Source organism: Convolutriloba macropyga, chromosome 14 (assembly GCF_964194025.1).
Source record: "Convolutriloba macropyga chromosome 14, txConMacr16.3, whole genome shotgun sequence".
Taxonomy (NCBI): domain Eukaryota; kingdom Metazoa; phylum Xenacoelomorpha; order Acoela; family Convolutidae; genus Convolutriloba; species Convolutriloba macropyga.
This window is the reverse complement of record NC_134481.1, coordinates 48,822,383-48,842,013: the sequence shown is the minus strand read 5'-3', so window position 1 is coordinate 48,842,013 and position 19,631 is coordinate 48,822,383. Positions and strand designations below refer to the sequence as shown.

At 35.5% G+C, this 19,631-nt stretch overlaps 1 protein-coding gene across 2 annotated transcripts in view; it reads left to right on the top strand.

Moving 5' to 3' along the window:
- LOC142353453 (long-chain-fatty-acid--CoA ligase 5-like) overlaps positions 1 to 19,146 on the top strand; it is a 35,778-nt gene extending 16,632 nt beyond the window's left edge. The window contains exons 1-3 of one of the 2 annotated variants that reach the window (XM_075405701.1): positions 291 to 312; positions 810 to 1,096; positions 16,646 to 19,146. In XM_075405701.1, coding sequence (XP_075261816.1) covers positions 306 to 312; positions 810 to 1,096; positions 16,646 to 18,424 — 2,073 coding nt within the window. In that variant the 5' untranslated portion in view covers positions 291 to 305 and the 3' untranslated portion in view covers positions 18,425 to 19,146. Of the gene's footprint in view, positions 1 to 290; positions 313 to 807; positions 1,097 to 16,645 lie in introns of those variants that run through there. The other variant, XM_075405702.1, reaches the window with a different exon arrangement.
- The last annotated feature ends 485 nt before the right edge of the window (positions 19,147 to 19,631 follow it).

Below are 19,631 nucleotides of genomic sequence, written 5' to 3'. Positions count from 1 at the left end.
TTTGCGCTCCTGGAAGTGATTGGATGTTAAAATTCGGAAATCGGAGATGTTTCAATTGGGAATCCGCAAAAATTATGTTTCTGGTCTTGGAAGTTTTAAAGATATGAAATGGCATTCAGTCTTCTTTTTTCACCCCTCCAAGCTAGGAACAGACGGGGCTTGAAAGAAAGATGAAATAAACCTTTGGAACCAATAACTGGTACCGGTGGTCTTATTGATATAGTTCCTAGCTTCAAATGATCTATTTAATAAGTTTATCACAACAACAATAATTTTAGCACAACAATTATGCTGATATCAGCGCCATGATTGGTAAGTTCACTCGAAATAGGGACATTTTGGGCACAATTTTAGTAGCTGTACGATTAATATGTTCGATAATAGTTTCACAGTATTTAGATATCTCGTCAGACCGCATCTGGTATATGCTCCTCCTGTTTGGTCTTGAAAACATTTTTTTTTCTCATAGAAAACTTATTTTCTATTGTTGATGCTTTAATTTTTGACTATTGACACGATTTATAAATGTATATAGTTGACTTGCCGCCCCCGAGTTGACCGACTACTCTTTTAGGTGAGAGACTTTCTTTTAATTTATCGTTTTTTAGTTGACAAATTTTGGATTCTCATAGTTGTCTCTCTTAATCTGGACATTGAAATAAGAACATATAACAGTCATCTTTCTTTTCTAAAATCTGATTGGTCAAAATTCTATAAATATGCTTTAATAGTAGAAAAACAATGAGAAGAACTTATTTGGTTTGAACCAAAACGCTTTCGATCGTTTGATTTTCTCGTAAAATTTTCAGAGATGGCTGTTGTCGATAATTCCTCCAAAGAGCAGCAGTCGTTGTCAGTTGAACAGTACGATGACACCGGTTTCTCTTTTGAGCATCAAAGTGTCCTGCTTCCTGGACCTGAGCGTATTCGTGTTGCTCATGGAACTGAAAATGGAACTAAGCTGCTCGAAAGCGCGTTCAAAATATCCAAAAAGACTGTAACCGAACTGTTCAAAAGAGGACTGTCAAGAAGTGGAAACAGAAATTGCCTTGGAACAATATGTAATGGATCAGTGCAGTGGCTGTGTTACAACGACGTGAGTGTCTTTAAAACAGAATTAGTTTTTTTCTTTTTATTCGTTTATCGAAAGTGAAAAATTCTAGTTTGATCAATGGAATTGTAACAATGATCTTCATTAATCTGGGTTTGCACAGATGTCTTGTCTCCTCTCGGTAATTGTTTTGCACGAATTATGAATTTTGTGATCCACAAGAAGTTACCATCAATTTGATAATTTCTGAAAATTCTGATAATTTCTTAAAACGAGTGTGTATTGCGCATTGTACAGACAACTATATGCAGCAAAACTATTTTTAAAGAAAATGCTCATCAAGCATCAGAAACGAAATCCTTACTATGGAAATAAAACTGCGACTACCAAAAATTGCTCTTTATAGTAATGAGTTTGTTCAAAGCAATTAAACATACCGGTTTCATTTCAAGAAATTCCAAAAAACCCTCAAGAAGTTTTTAACAATTAATATAGTCGTTTATATCTATGTAAAATTTTTGCATTGCCTATGAAATATTTCAGGCCTTTTTTTCAGTTAAACAGAAAATTTGCCTACGAGAAACCTCGTTCCATTATAACAACTGTCGAAAACGCTTAGTAAATAAATTTGACTTTATTTTAGATTTCGCTAAGCATCTCGAAAAAAATGTTGAACTGTCAGATATTTGCAGCTTACACGCCAATACTATTCAGAAGTTTATACGATTGAAGGCATTATATATATATATATATATATTATATATATAAATATATATATATATATATATATATATATATATATACATATATATAATATATATATATATATATATATATATATATGAATAAATTGCAATATATTAGTCTCATTAAAACACATTTTATATGATGGATTTGCACTGGAGACTTCCAATGGGAAGATTTTAGAGACACGCCTTTTATGCTACACATGAGATATCATTTATGCAAACCTGCCTCCACAAGCCATCTACTGGTAGCCGACTCAAGCCCGTGAATTGGAATTTGCGAATTTCATTATGCTCTCTCTGCCTGGTGGCAGAATTCAACGCTACCACAAGTTTATCCCAATCTTTTTGTTCTCTTCCTGGGCGGCAACGAGAGCTCAATGCTTAAACGATCTCCTCAAACAAAAGACTGACATCAGTTGGAAATTTAGAAGCTCAATTATCTTAAATGTAATTGGTACCGAAAAACGAGACGAGATACATTTTCACGACAGCGGAATCAACGACCTGGAAAACTGACTCAAAAGATAGCGTCCTTTATAAATTGAACGATCCAGTGTTACGAAATGAACAAATCAGTCGAACGATTGCGTGCCATAGTACCAGAAATTGCAGTTGTGGTTCCTTCAGTGGATAACCAGAGGGAGTTTTTTTATTTTCTTTGCTCACAGTGACCTTCAGGTAACACAGTTTAAGAAAATACTAAGGCTCAGTGTGACCCACTGGCTACAAAGTGACAAACATTTCAAATCGAAGGTATTATTTAAGAAAATCATTTCAATATAATCACAAACTCAAAGAAAATACGCCAGTCACCAAAAACAATAACAGCAAAACAAACAAACAAAAATCTCGAACTTCCTGTGCAACCTGTTCAAGCAAAATTAGCGAAAACAATGCTTTTTTCTAAAAACGTTATGCCTAAAATCCGAGTTTACTTGTTTCGATAAAAGTTGCATCGGCGTCTTAAGTAAATATGAGAAAAATCGACTCCCTATTTGCAATTATTGAATCTTTTGAGAATACAGCTCCCAATGAGCAGCTCAAAGAACTCCACGGGAAAATTTCAAAATCTGCGTATAATATGGAACAAACTATCTCATCTCTGAATAATATGCAAAAGGAGATGAAGTCTAAAATTTCCAAATGATTGCAAGTATAGGTGGATCTAGCAAGGCAGGAAAATTAACGTACAAGCAGCATACTTTCAATAAAAAACCCATGAAATATGCATTTGGTGAATGGATCATAAGGGGAGTCAAATTTCAAGGAAGCTGCTGAGAGAATGCAAGAGGACCTCTACCACATAGAGCAAATACTCGAGAACCTGAACATTGAAGACCGAAAAATAGTGAAACCTGTACGAGTTGGAAGTTATAATCCAGAAAACAAAAAGAAAGAGTAATCCTTGTCCACGCAGCAAGCGTACTTAGTAGAGATCCCATACTAAAGTCGGCAAGCTGCTTAAAACACTACAAGTACAATGACACCAATCTATATCAGCCCTGAATTGTCTCCCGAGGACGCTAAAAAGGAAAACAAAGCTTTAATAAAAACTCGAGAACTAATGACCAACGGAATACATCCAAAGGTTTTACTTATTCGACATCTTGAACTCGAAAAGAGAGAGAGAGAGAGAGAGAGATAATTGGCTTAGTGTTCCAATTGTAAGCAAGGGCAACCAGGCAAATAAAGATCGACTACTCCAAAAAAGCATAAAAATACTCACCTCTAATGCTCGAACTCTGCTAGATCTAAACAGACGAAGAATGCTTGCTAAGAGTCTATTGAGTTGTGATTATGACTTAGTGTGAAACACAGAAACATTTTTAACCACTTAGACCACTCATTAAGCCCTCTTTCTACCATCATATTTAATATACCGAAAGGATAGGAACATAACTGATTTGAAAAGTAAATATGGAGATCTAATTGCTGTTAAATCATCAATCCAACATGAAAACGTGAATATTGCTTTAAGCGATGCCGACTTCGTTTTTGTTAAAATACTTCCAACTTTTTTGTTATTAGTCTACTGCTTCAGCTTTGCGCCCGAAAAGCAACTACCGGTGCCCAGTTAGTGACTTCAAATTTTCTCAAGTTCAAACGCTAATTCAATAACCTTGGTAGCAGGCGATATTAATTTTACAGAAACACTGTGGGCGGACATGTCGTCAAGGAAAGAATATGAATAATTAATTTTGGATTAGCTGATGAAGTTAAAATGTTGCACCAAATCAGCTAGACGTAATCCTATATAATAAATCCAACATAGTTGTCAGGTGTTACTATGAGTTTGCTCTATATAAAAACTACAGTATTGATGGCAGACCGTGCTCTGATCATGTTCCAATTGTCACTGAACTAAATCTACTTGAGGCACCAAACATCCGATCAAACAAAAAGTTTGCTTTGAAAAGTACTGGGAAAGAGATTAATAACAACATAACAATTGATCCTTTCAACCGTTATCGCTATAGCAATATCCTTTTCATGTTAAAACAATTTCACACGGCTACGAAACAAAATTAGAGAAAAAATACGAGTTATCACTTATTATCGGGACAGTTTGCAGCCATGGATCTCCAATAGAACATCCCATATGGTTAAAAAATAGATTACTGAAATTAGATTAGAGAAATCTGATTCCAGTTTCGAACTGAATCTCCGAACAGTGAGTGGAGTCTGAAGTTCAAAACTTTATTGATACTGATTTCTCAAATTATGAAGCCAAAATTTGTGAAGGCCGACAATTAAGCACAATATGAAAATATCTTTCATCGGTCCGTAAAAATCCACAAATACCACCTATAATGTTTTGGAAGGATCTGAAACTAACGACCGATAAACAATAAGCAGAAAGCTTCAACTCTTGCAAGTCGATTTAATCATAAAACAAAAATTCAAACAACTTGCAATAAGGGTTCTGAAAAGCGATCTCAATATCCACAAGTCTACTGAATCAGATGAAATTGGAAATTTATTCTTTTAGATATTGTAGATCCTTCGCGAAGCCGGACACATTCTTATTCCAATCACAGTTAACGAGGGCTATCCCACATATTGAGAAGTTAGTCATAAGCCCATTTTTTAAAGACGTGAACAAATCGGATGTAACTTGCTGTCTATCTAAAAGCCTTCTAAATTGCGTATCCAAAGTTCTCGAGAAAGTTATTTGTGATTAGGTTTGTTGACTTGTAAGACACCATTTCTGTGAAAATTGGCTCTAGTTAATTGAGCTAATATCGTCGTATCTAATGAAGCACAACAATTTAAAAATTAAAAATGAGGTATCTGGTTAAAGGAACGTTACCTCCCACAGGGATCGATACTAGGACCTTTCATTATTTTCATCAATGACTTGCCTGAACAACTAACCGATATAACTTGGTTTGATTTTGATGATCTGAAACTAATAACTGAGAAGTGATATAAAACAGAAACCGTGACTTCAAATTCAAATTTGGTGAAAACCAAATGAGTCTTGATAATAGCAAAACGCACATTAAACGTTAAAGGAAGTATAACGGCGTCTATTGACAAGTGATAAATCAACGCGACCTTGGGCTCCAAGTTTCAGCAAATCTTTCTTGGATTGAAAACTCAGCTTTGCGCCCGAAAAGCAACTACCGGTGCCCAGTTAGTGACTTCAAATTTTCTCGAAAGTTCAAACGCTAATTCAATAACCTTGGTAGCAGGCGATATTAATTTTACAGAAACACTGTGGGCGGACATGTCGTCAAGGAAAGAATATGAATAATTAATTTTGGATTAGCTGATGAAGTTAAAATGTTGCACCAAATCAGCTAGACGTAATCCTATATAATAAATCCAACATAGTTGTCAGGTGTTACTATGAGTTTGCTCTATATAAAAACTACAGTATTGATGGCAGACCGTGCTCTGATCATGTTCCAATTGTCACTGAACTAAATCTACTTGAGGCACCAAACATCCGATCAAACAAAAAGTTTGCTTTGAAAAGTACTGGGAAAGAGATTAATAACAACATAACAATTGATCCTTTCAACCGTTATCGCTATAGCAATATCCTTTTCATGTTAAAACAATTTCACACGGCTACGAAACAAAATTAGAGAAAAAATACGAGTTATCACTTAACATGGGGACAGTTTGCAGCCATGGATCTCCAATAGAACATCCCATATGGTTAAAAAATAGATTACTGAAATTAGATTAGAGAAATCTGATTCCAGTTTCTAACTGAATCTCCGAACAGTGAGTGGAGTCTGAAGTTCAAAACTTTATTGATACTGATTTCTCAAATTATGAAGCCAAAATTTGTGAAGGCCGACAATTAAGCACAATATGAAAATATCTTTCATCGGTCCGTAAAAATCCACAAATACCACCTATAATGTTTTGGAAGGATCTGAAACTAACGACCGATAAACAATAAGCAGAAAGCTTCAACTCTTGCAAGTCGAGTTAATCATAAAACAAAAATTCAAACAACTTGCAATAAGGGTTCTGAAAAGCGATCTCAATATCCACAAGTCTACTGAATCAGATGAAATTGGAAATTTATTCTTTTAGAAATTGTAGATCCTTCGCGAAGCCGGACACATTCTTATTCCAATCACAGTTAACGAGGGCTATCCCACATATTGAGAAGTTAGTCAGATAAGCCCAATTTTTAAAGACGTGAACAAATCGGATGTGACTTGCTGTCTATCTAAAAGCCTTCTAAATTGCGTATCCAAAGTTCTCGAGAAAGTTATTTGTGATTAGGTTTGTTGACTTGTAAGACACCATTTCTGTGAAAATTGGCTCTAGTTAATTGAGCTAATATCGTCGTATCTAATGAAGCACAACAATTTAAAAATTAAAAATGAGGTATCTGGTTAAAGGAACGTTACCTCCCACAGGGATCGATACTAGGACCTTTCATTATTTTCATCAATGACTTGCCTGAACAACTAACCGATATAACTTGGTTTGATTTTGATGATCTGAAACTAATAACTGAGAAGTGATATAAAACAGAAACCGTGACTTCAAATTCAAATTTGGTGAAAACCAAATGAGTCTTGATAATAGCAAAACGCACATTAAACGTTAAAGGAAGTATAACGGCGTCTATTGACAAGTGATAAATCAACGCGACCTTGGGCTCCAAGTTTCAGCAAATCTTTCTTGGATTGAAAACTCCGCATTCAGGAAACGAGAAGGTTAATGTGCACTTTCTGGACTCAAAAGATATATTTCACAAAAGTCAGCAAAACTAAACGCTTTTTCAAGTTACCTTGTACCGGAAATTACGAACCGCTCTCAGGCATGGTTACCAAACAAGTCGCAAATTAAGGAAATTGAAAAGGTGCAAAAGTTGCTACAACATGGATTTTAAATGGAAAATGGAACTATAAACAGCTACTTTTAACTTTAAAATTACTCCCGCTCAGTCTCTCCTGAAATTCATGACTTACTGTACCTTATTGCTTTGGCGTCGAATATGACGTCGAACTGTCAAACCTTGAATGTATTGAAGAAAGATGACCCGCCAATATAGCAAAGGGGAACTACACATTAGCAAAAATGACTAGCAAGAACTGACGAAATTTTGTCCACCGATCAAAGTTCTCTATAAACTAGAGCTTAAAGTGTATTCAAAATACGGTAAATCTTTATGTAAAAATACTTTGTCTAAAAGATTTTGGCAATATTTTCGTAATCGCTACACAGAGGAAAGCAAATGTATTCGGCCCATTGTATGCAAATGTTCAAATTCTATTCTAGATCTTCAAATTTTTTTTCTGCTACCACTAAGTGTTGTTTGATAGATCACTGTGTTTAGGCCTTCAGTTTTCGTGATCAATTGTTTTTTATTTAAATTAAGATGATCAGTTATTTAATGGCTAAATTAACATATATGTGTTTAATGCCATGCTGAGTGAGCTCTTGATCTAACGAGAAAATAACAAAAAATTGATACGGGCACAAAACCGATCCGCTTGTAACTCACGTCACTATGCTTGTTATTGCTGATAAAATACCGTTTATAACTACTTTATATGAGTGTTTTGGAGCAGACACAAAACAACTGATCGTAGTCCTAGTCGATTAGAAAACATTTGATTGGTAGTATGGAAAGCAGATGAGGGATCGAATCCAATGTATGCAATTGATTCACTTTTATTTAAATAAGTTGAAAAATCATCTGACGCTTTTCAATATTCCATTTTTGTCATTGAACAGCTTTATTTTATAATTTAGAAAGAAAATGTAACAAAATTTTCGCAATTGGCATTGATTTAGCACCGTTAAATTTCCTGCAAAGATTTCGACAGACTTAACTAACTTAGATGGTTCACTTTGCATTTTCCTACACGTACCCCCGTTGCCCCTTCCTACGCACTACTCCCATCTTAAAGAGCCCTTTTAAAGTACTGGTTTTTATAGCTTCAAAGCTGTAAGCTGAGCGGAGCTATATTGCGGTAATCTTGAATTTTTCACACTCCAAGAATTGGATTGTATTGGGGCTCTTGTCTTTTTTACGACTCGAAGTGGCGTTATGTGAGCAAGCAAGAAACCCGGAAGTTCAGGGAATAAACAAATTTGAAAGTCGTTTTTGTGGAAAAAAAATTGAAGAGCGGAGAAAAAGTGGTTAATTTGTTCATTCCTTTTGAAACTCAGCTAGAAATGTAGGTGAGAAAAAATCGCCAAGCGAGCGTTTGTTGGCTTTTTCAAGCTGTTTTTTCTGTTTTTCGAAATTTCTATTTTTAAAAATTTATTTTATACTGAAGCTATTATTTTAAGGTTGTTTTGATAGCATTTTGTAGGGTTTTGGCAATTGAGGGGATTTTTACGCTAAGGTTTTTCTACTAAATATCCGGTTTTAAGGTTTATTTAGCAATTTTTGGCCCATTTTTTGTTTTGTTCTTTTTACTTGTAGTTGAAATTTATCTAAATGTTGTAGGCAGTTTCTATTACAATTTAATTATAAATATAAAAATAAGTAAGATTCTTTTATACCAAGTATCTCTTGAATTTTGACAAAAAAATTCAGAAAAATTGAATTTCTTAATTTCTTAGTTTTCCTTTTATTTCAGAATTAGAGAGGTTTTTGTGCTTATTTTGGAGTTTCCAAATTTGTGTGAGCAAGGAAGTGGTCTCAATTGCATGAAATAATGGCTTCAGTTTGTATTTGTACTTGTACAAATTGAAAAAGTAACAGAATTTTTGTTTGTTTTGGGTTGATTTAGTTTTTTACCTAAATTTTCTTTTCATATTTCAATTAAGATATTTTTTTCTCCTTTGATGCTTATACCGTCAGAAACTAGTTATTCGAAAAGCTGCTTTTTGGCAAAGAAACATTCAAGTGATTTCCGGAATTCTTTCGGCTACTTTTGGTAAGATGTTGTTACACATTTTTCAATGAATTTGATACGGGATGAACGAGAACGGCCCAGTTGCCAATTAGGGTTTATTAGAGGCTCAAAGCTGACTCTAGTACTCCTTCAAGTGCTTAGAGTTGTGCGTCACGTTTTGTCGTCGTTTTTTGAGTTTTTCATTTGATTAGTCTTGAAATGACCTTTTGTCAAAGTTGTTAGGGGTCATTTGCAAGATATAATTCCTTTTTCTGACCATTTTATGTGCTATATGTTTTGATGCTGCAAACACAAACAGGAAAAGTGGAACTAATATCAGCAATTTTTTTCAAGTTTTTTGAAAAGTTTTTTGATTTATTAAGTTTTGCCAGCGTCATGGGCCATAAATCCTCTTCTAAGGTGTGATAATAATTTACTACTTAGTTCCTATTGGCCTTGGATTTGTTTTCAAATTTTTAGTGTTGCGAATTCTAGCAATTTTTGAATAAAATTTGCAATTTTTAAGTATTTAAAAAATATTTGCCTTCTGTTCAGTTTTTGTTGTCTCAGCAACCAGGTGTCCTCCTCTAGGGTTTGATAGTGTGCGATTGCATAGTTGTTAGCGACAATGGAATGGTTTTCAACATTTCAGTATTGCGAATTTTTGCAACTTTTTGATAAAATTATGCAATTGTTTTCAAATTTGACATTTTCCAAGTGTTTTTATCTTTACGATTTAATGAATTTTTGCGTCTTGCGGGTGGTTTACTAGACAGAGACCAGAGACAAAAAAGTGGTTTTCAACACTTTCGGATTTAAGAAAATTTTAAATATCTTGAAGTTTTGTAATTTTCAATTTAAAGGTTCTGAGGATTTTTCTTTTCTTACTGGCATTGTTCAACTGATGTGCTTGTTTGGTAAAACAATTCCAAGCTTTTCATTCAATTCTTTGGATTGAATGGACTTCTCCCGTTAAGTTTTTTTTTTGTTTTGTTGTCTGACTCTCATTTTTCGTTTTAAATTTGTTCACACAGCAAAGCTGAAAAAATCAAGTTTTCTGAATGACTCCTTCGTCTCACTAACTTCATTTGCATGCGTGGCGTCATTTTTCAGCCTCTCTACTAAAAGTTTTTCAGTCATTTGCGTGATTAGATTTTGATCATACGTGACTTACCTCACTCATTAAAATGACATTTGCACTTAAGTTCAATTTGAATTAGTTTAATGCCAGAGGAACTCATCTGTGTACTGAAGGTCCCTAATAAAAAGGCTTCTGCGGAATGAATATTAGCAAGTTTTATTAGTTCATCGCTGAATGTTTTATACATAGCTTTTTGAGCGACGTCGATAGCTCTTTCAACTTATTTGAGTGTCTGTTTCGATCCCTATTATAGGGCACGAGGTCTATTTCTTTCGCAGCTCTTCCGGCAACCTGTCGTCTATGTTCTGTGGTGGATATTTATATATTTCTGATATTGTTGGTTATAGAACTTAATTGGCATGAGACTTTGCCGGAATTCGCTAGATTTCTATTAGGCCAATTTTGAACTTGGCCGTTTCGAATTCAGTTGCAATCACGAGTTCTTGTAACTAGTTATTATTGGTTGCGTTGTTCTCTGTTAAGTCAGTTTCATTTATCCTTTGCATCAGTTGTAAGCTAACATTTTTGGACCAGTTATTGGCATAGTAATCGGCTCCTTCTCAAGCTCAGCGATTGGTGCACAACGATGCTTTAAAGTTATTGTCTAAAAATGTTCGTTTCTCCTAAAATTTTGTTTGTCCCTGACTCTATAGTCACTGACCCGGGTTGCCCATCATACATAATGCTCAGTAATCATGCCAGGTCAAATATGATTTGTATGGTCTCTCCGTAGTCATAGAACGATCGTCCTAAGAAATGAAATACTTTGATTTGTATGATAGATGTGATCCTTATGTGCTTACTACGAAATGAAGATCCGGGTAGATGTTGTTTTTGTTTGACCGAATTGACTATGCATGTTAAATTTGAGATTTAGAATCTTTAAATTACGTGTTCCAATCAAAGATACATGACCTTGTTAAAGTAACTTTGCAATACTACCTTAGATTTTAAACCGCTAAGTGGTTCTGGATGAATGCCAGATTTTCTCAATGACTTCATCAGAGACACGTGACCCATCTCTTAACTTCAGCATGTGGGCATAACATTTAAACGCCTCGCGTGTTATTTTTTGCATGCTAACGTGCTATATTACAACAGATAATTGTAATTAGGCGCATAGAAAAGACTGCCAGGCCGAAACAAAAGATTCCTAGCGCCTTACTCATTTTCAGTACATAATTCAAATCATGAATTTTATGCAACAAATATCGAGTTGCTATTACCAGTTAGGATCACAATCTTAACTGAATTGCGTGCGTGACGACGTTTTTCACTCTTAGTGGAGAGAGTTTTTTGTTCGTTCGTGTGATGGACTTTTTGGTCACACGTGACTTACTCACTCTCAAAAATGACTTCCTAACTCTGAAATTGATCTTTCTTTTCTTCAATTCAAAGATATAAGATCAATGGAGCTACTTGAAGGTTATTTGAGAGCAGCTAGTAGAAGCAGCAGAAACTTGTACAGATTTTTAATCAAAATCTAACATCTCATCATTTAGTAGCGAAATTTCTTTTAGTCAGTTTCTTTTACTATCTTTTTGAGACTGCATTTCGGCAAAGCGGCTATTTTCTGGCAATCTACCAGCTTGTTGTTAACTTTCCAGAAATCCTTACCCCCAAGCTTAGTGGGCACATAATTTTACGCCCCCAGCGCACGTGCAATGTGTTAAATAGCAACATCCTGCATAACAACGCATAAATTGTGAGTGGGTAGGAACTTGGCGTAGGAGGAGGACAGAATAGATCCCCTTTTGAGTTGCATCTCTTACGTGCTTTATTATCTTCATGTATGATTCAATATTTCAATTTAGCGTCTAAAAAGCTGCGTTTCGCTAAATGTTTAGAGTAATTTAGTGACTAAATGTCCGTCTTAGGTAACATTTTAAACACACTGTGCACTAATACTCAATATTCACAGGTGAGCAACTATTCTCTGATTTCTAATTGATTGTCAATTTTGTCCGAACTTCCTCCAGAAACTCGACTGACTCTTATCTGGCGGAGAGAAAGCTTAATGACACCAAATTTTTGTAAAGTGACGTCACTAGTTGTTTCCTTTGCCATCAATTACGGGAAGTATGAGCGCACATTTCACCTGCTGTGATTGGAACTGTGCCTTTAATTTGTTTCCGTTTGAAACTCCTTCCAAGCTATCAAGATCTAATTCATTCATTGTTCCTAAAATGGTATTGCGTAGCTAATGAATTACGGCTAAGATTAGGGAAGCTTCAAGTGATTTGTTTTCATGTTCATGCCTTGTTGTTTCGTATTATGCGATTCTTGCCGCTTTCTTATAACTACCAATCTAAAGGAAAGGCAGGGAGTAATTGTACGCACGGAAAGATTATCTGTCAAATTATTTCCATGTAAAGTTTCGAATTTCGTCTCTTGACCCCCGCCGCCGTGCCTTTTGACTCCTGATTGTAAATTGTCTTGTCATATAGCCCGCTACTACAAAAGGTAAAAAAGCAATATAGCACGATCTTGGAGGGGTGTGGGGGTTAAAAATTTTACACTCCGATTTTGGAGGTGGGTAAAAAGTATTACACACATTAAGATGCGCACCGAAACTGAAAAATTTGAATTGTTTCTAGCTATGCTCTACTAACTAATGCAAAAATGCCATTTTACTGACTTTTAAAGATTGGCCGTGAATGTGGGAATATTGTTAGAATAATCAATACAGTACAGCACAGAGAGGTGTTGTAGTTTTCAAGTAGAAAATGGGATTTAAATTCCTTCCTTAGTATGTATTTGTTACCCACCATTGCTTTCTCGTGAGTCAGCGCACAGGGGTGGGATAAAGTGTTACCGTGAGGGTAGCTGTTCTCTATTTGAGTCACAAGGGGTGAGATGCTCACTTAAATAGGATTGCTTTTACCTGGGGGTGCACTGACTTATAAATGAGCTCAGGGAAGAATTAATTTGGGCCCAAAAATTCTATTTACACAGTAAGTGTTGCATAAATGCGCAACGAATGCTTTTTTGTGATTTTGACATTCGCATTTTAAGAATTGATGTGTTGTGGTTGACAATTAAACGTTTCTGTGTGATGAAATGTTAATTGTTGAGTTAGCATTTCTTTTGATTTAGTCATGTATTCTATAAGATTCATTTTCATTTCACTACTGTTCTTATGTGAATTTTGTGTAATATATTATTGTTTTCCTAAAACTACGCAGGCTTTTATTCATGTTCTGCTTACTAGAAGTCCATACAAAGGAAATTAACGCTATGTTCTGTTGTCATAAATGCAATACAAAATGCGAAAGCTGGGCTTGTGTCCTGTTTTAGTGTTTTGTTAGCAAGATAGTGATCGGTCGGAGTCAGCTTCAAGTTTACTTATCTTTAATGGCCACGTTATCTTCGCAGTCATCTATTATTGCGCTCCTATTTTTCATTACAATCCAAAGGATTTGGTTTATATTAGGGCACTTTTACGACTCGAAGAGGAGTATTGGTGAAGTGTATTTTGATCGATAACTTTTTGGAGTGTATATAAAACAGGATGTGAAAGTCAATGCCACATGAAAAAATTAAGTGTTTAGGTCAAATCGTTAAAAATTGAAGAGAACGAGCAAAAACAGAGTGGTTTCTTTTCATGCTGCATTTTTCGGAGTACGAGCAAAGTAGGTGCAAAAAGCTTAAGTTTTTTTTAGCTTAGCGAGCAAATATTGTGATCACATGTGGTATTTTCCATTTGTTTTAAAGTTTCAACTCCATTTTTTCCATCCAAGTCTTTTTGCACTAAATTTAAGAATTATTTGTACGAGTGAGACCATTTTTAACCATTTTAAGAATTCGTTAATATTTTGAATGAAATATTGGACTTTTATTAATTTCTCTCAAACGATGTGTGAAGCGATTATTATAAACGTCTTTTTAGGCAAATTATTTGCTTCAAAGTTTTTTGTTTCTTGTTCTAGAACATTCGTTTATGCTCTTGCAGATATGCTTTAATGCCAAATTGCTAATATAAATTCCAGTGTAGTTGCGATAGCAAAGCCAGTATAGCTGAGTGGCTAGGGTGTTAGACTAACAGCAGAGAGGTTTTGAGTTCGAACACCTCCCTGCCGTTTTTCGAACCCTTAAAATTGTCTAGGATTTACTCTAAATTAAATTTCCCCGTTTGTCGTTGGAGAGCAATTCGTCCGATGTTAGTTGGCTCTTGTTTTTCATTTTGCCACTTTCAGACGCTTTTTATGAGGTTTGCAGTGAGTTTTGAGGTGCAAGTAAGTCTTTTTTGCAGTGTCAGTGACCTCTGCTTTTTGGATGTTATCTTTGTTGGTTTTGTGATTCTCAGAAGTTTTTTTGTATTTTTTTATTTATTTTTGTGGCTTGTGTTGCTGAAGGGAGACATGGATTATTTGATTGGCCTTTTATTATAAATGAAGTACTTTTGCGTTTTTACGTTTTTTGCCTTTCTGTACTGATTCTTTCAAGTGCCATGGCACGTATTTTTAATTACTGATTGAGCGCAGTTGTTATCAACTTCTTTTGAGATTCATCTGTTGTGTTGTCGGAACATGGAGAGAACATCAGATTTTGTATTGTTTTTATGAGTTTGTTTTTCTTTTTTGTTTCTTTTTTTTCGAGAGACGTATGATTTTTGTGCTTTTTCGTTTAGATAGTATTTTCTTGATTGAACCGAATCAGATCAATTCTGCTGATAATAATTAATTATTGAGTCGCAACTTGTGGAGATTTTTCAGAAAAGGCTTTTTTGTTCATGTTTTTGTTCGAAATGTTTTTAAAATTGTTGTTTCATGAAATGGCGGGTTCAAGAGGGTGGTTGGATGTAATCAGAGTCACCTTTTACTTCGAGTGGGTTCTGAAGTCTTCCGGCTATGTTTTTTTTTAGATTTGGCCACTTTTTTGGACTTTTGATGACAATGAGAAGTCAATCTAGAGTTATGATTTTAGTCACTCGGGAGTAGTAAAGAGAGCGAGAAAGCAAGTAGGTTTGAAGTGCAATTTTCTCTTCAAACTGCCTTTAAGAGGAGTAAGAAATTGTTGATTGAACGAGTTTTTGGTTTTTGTGAGGATGTTCTTTAGATGCGGCAATTTGAATTCTGCTCTGTGTTTTGCTGTTGAGTGATATTAAAATTTTACACTTATACCTATCTGCAAATGTGTGAATTGCTCAGTGGGCATCTGATGCGGTTTATGCCTAATTGATGATATAAAGTTAGTGAGTTTTTTTAATTTTTATACAAATTTTTTGTCTTATCGCTTGGTGTAGTTTGAGTGATCTCATCGGTTGCGAATGGGACATAACTGGTCAACAAGAATTGTTTTAGTTCAATGGCCTCTATAACTTCGAGACTAATTGTTTTTCAGAACTATATGCGATGTTTTTCATTTTCCCGTATTTGTATACAATTTTCTGTCTTATGACAGGTTCCATCGGCTGATAACGAGGAATAAATAATTTTAAAAAGACTTATTAGTTCATATACAGTGAAATCTACGAAATTGACTCTAATTGTTATCATAAAATATTTGCAAATTAATTTGTTTTGCCCTTCTTCGAACAAAAATTCGTTTCGCTTTTGAGTTCAGAGCTTGTTCCGGCATTTTTCGAGAATTTCTGGTTTTCTCTTTGTCGGTTTCATTCTTCGCTCATTCTGCTCAAAGTGCTTTTAAGCATCAGTTTCTCAACAAAACAATCTTAAATGAAATCTGAGACCGAATCCAACAGAAACAGGATTAACCCATAAATGCCCATTTTAGATGTCCGTCATTTAATATTTGTTCTCATTAGTCAGTTGCCAGATCTATTGCTAATGATACTAATCACTATATCTGCTCATTAAGAAAGAGGATGGTGCCTAACTACGAAATATAGTCGGAAAAGCGCCCTCTTTTGTCATCTTTTGTTTAAAAAAAACATTTTCGTGTTCTTTTTTGAATCCCAATTGAGGTAATGGGACCCATTGGCGGCTATTTTCAAGCAATCTGCTAGTTATGTTTAGAATTTTGCTATGTTGTTTTTGTTTCTAGCATGTTTAACAATTCGATTTTATTTTTAATTTACTTGTTATAAGAAAAATTTACTGTTGGACAAACACTGTCTTGATCTCAACATAGACACATAAGATGATGCTTTAATCTGCAAACATTATAAAGAATCTGTTAAAGATAATCTTTTATCTAGATTTTTTGAAAATTAAAACCAATAGTCAGACCTTAGTGAATTTAAGGTGTGATGAAGTAAACAGCTGAAGCTGCATAGTTGTCTGCTCACGTGGAGCAAGCAATCTTTGAAAAAAAACTGTATTCTCTCCCAACCTCCTCTTCCTCATTCACACTTGTCTTGCACTTTTGATTAGGACCCACCTTTTGTTGAATGTATTTAATCTCTGAAATGTTTCAGGTGAGAAAGAAAGCTGCTTCAATAGCCAAAGCGCTTTCTCAATTCGGCCTGACAAAAGGTGAGAAAGTTGTTATTTTCTCACTAAATCGAGCAGAATGGGACATCACGAATCTTGGCTGTCTATTTGGCAATCATGTAACGGTGCCCCTTTATGACTCGCTCGGTGAAGACGGATTCAAGTTCGTCCTCAATCAGTGCGAAGCTAAGATTGCTTTTTGCGGAGACAAATCAAAAGCGGCTCCAATCATTGCAGCTAAACAATCAGGAGCTTCAATCAGCCATGTTGTATTTTTCGAGGAGTTCGACGACAAAACAAGCCAATCTCTTAAAGAAGCTGAAATAACGTGTGAATCTTTTGACAATTTCCTTGCAAAAGGCGACGAAAAATTCGGTCTTGCAACAATTCAACAAGACGAGGCGAAGGAGGACGACGTCGCGACTATCATTTACACCTCCGGCACGACGGGTAACCCAAAGGGCGTTGTACTAACTCACAAGGGTTGGGTTGCGTCAATAAGTGCCGGGTATTCAGTGGTTACATACGGTAAGTACGGCGCCGAGCTGAATACTTCTTCGGTTATGTTTTCATACCTTCCTTCAGCCCATTCCTTGAATTTGGCGGCGACGTATATCATGTTTGCTGTTGGAGGATCTGTCGTTTATTACAGTCGTGACGTCAGCAGGTTGATGGAAGATCTGAAGGTTGCCAAGCCGTCTGTTCTGCCAATCGTTCCCCGACTACTTAACCGCATACATTCCAAAATCCAGGAAACAGCTCGTAAGAGCACGCTAAAGCGAAAGTTGCTCCACATGGCAATTTCTGATAAGCTAAAACGTATCGAGTCAAGAACGTCAACGCCAAATTATCTATTTGAACTGACGGTATTGAGAAAAATTCAGAAAAATATGGGAGGCAATGTAAAAGTTGTAATGACGGGAAGTGCGCCTATTAGCAAAGAGGTTATGGATTTCACCCGCGCGGCATTTGGATGTCCTATCATTGAAGCTTACGGTCAGAGCGAGAGCTTTGCCGGTATCACAGCCACGATTCCTGGCGATGTTCAAACGGGACACATTGGGCCACCTTTGAAGACTCTTATGATCAAATTGGCGTCTGTCGAAGAAATGGGATACAAAACTGAAACTGACGAGGGCGAAATATGCTACAAAGGAACCAATGTAATGAGAGAGTATTTCAAAAACCCGGAAGAAACAAACGCAACTGTTGATTCGGACGGCTGGCTTCATTCGGGCGATATTGGACGGTGGTTGCCGAATGGGACGCTTAAGATTATTGACAGAAAGAAAAATCTATTCAAGCTTTCTCAGGGCGAGTACATTTCTGCAGAGAAAGTTGAAAACGTGTACATCATGAGCGAACTCGTGAACAATATATTTGTTCACGGTGACAGTTTGCAAGACTTTCTTGTAGCTGTTGTGGACATAAATGATGACGCGGTCAGGCGGTTGATCAAGGACAACCAAACTTCGGACAAAGGCGACGTCAAAGAATTCACAAGAAGCTCGCTAAACAATCCGGATAATGTGGATTTGAAAAAAGTGATTTTGAGTGATTTGCAGAAGTTTGTGAAAGCGAAAGGATTAAGCTCTCTTGAAGTCGTGAAGAACATACATATCGCTGAAGTTCCATTTTCAGTTGAGAATAATATGTTGACACCGACTATGAAGCTGAAACGGTTCCATATAACCAAGACGTTTGCCAATGAGTTGAACTTTTTGTACCAACAAGGTCCAATATTCCTGTCAAAGGCCAAGTAATAACAGCTATCGTTTTCTTGTCTTCTATAGATAGTCCCATAAAGTTGCAAATCGAGAAAATGTTTGAAAAACTGGAGACATGCAAATGAACATCAAATTGTTCACTTGTTTGTCAATGCGTTTTGTTTTCAACTAGAACATCCTAAATGTCTGCATGTTTAATACTTTACCTTTGAACTTTATCTGGTAGTTTTGAAATATTTGCTTGCGTTGCAGCTTTATGGGACAGACTATAAATGATGTGCTATGAATCAAGAACCTTTATCAAAACCTGCGTTTATGTAAAAGAATCGCATTTTCAAAAATATTCGTTTTTTGCACAGGAAATCGCTGTAATAACGCAAATATTTGAAGTTTTATAAAAATGTATTAGTATGTGTCATGTTTGCTGGTTCTTGTTTCCTTTTGCTTCCACGGTTTTGAGCTACACAAATGCAGTTTGATAAGGCACTTTTTGATTTTTATCAAGTTCTTAGTTTTAGCTTCAAAAGTCTAAATCTTAGAACGTGATCATCAGTGTCCTAGTCTGTTCCTTGTATCGTCTCTTGATCTGCTTCTAATCTGACAATTGTTGAAACTTAGCGTTTCAATTCTTGAAACAGAGTTGAAATCTAAGTTGTGGATCCTGCGAAGATTAAAATGTTTCTCTAAAAGCTCTAATGCAAATGGCAGTTTGTAATTTTTTATGACTCAAGCGATGAAATTCAAACTTCTAAACTTCTCACCATTCAAATAATTAATCCGCATTCGAACTGTTCAAAAATTATATAGTAATTTGATACGGTATGGGTAAACGAGACTTTTTTTTAGCAGATACAGGACATGACATGTACCACGCGTGCTACACAACACACTATTTTACTCACTTAATTTAATAATAAAGGCGCTGCTCTCGTTTTAATAATTAATATAATTGGTGGCAATGTAAAAGTGCAAATTTATTTATAAAGTCGAATGCAATATATACATAGTGTAATAAAGTCGAACAGTCATCTCGGTTTAGTTGCCCAGATCTAAGATCGGGGTTTAAATTGTTGCTGACGTCAATATTTGTAAAAGGTACTTGTTTGTATTTTTCGCATCATTTTTGAGCTGCAGTTTTTTGCTAGGTTTGTTCAGATTGATTGAGATCCTCATTAGTTTATATATTAAGCCTGTTTTTATGGTGTCTATAAATTACATTGGCTATTGTTGGCTCGTGTTAGGA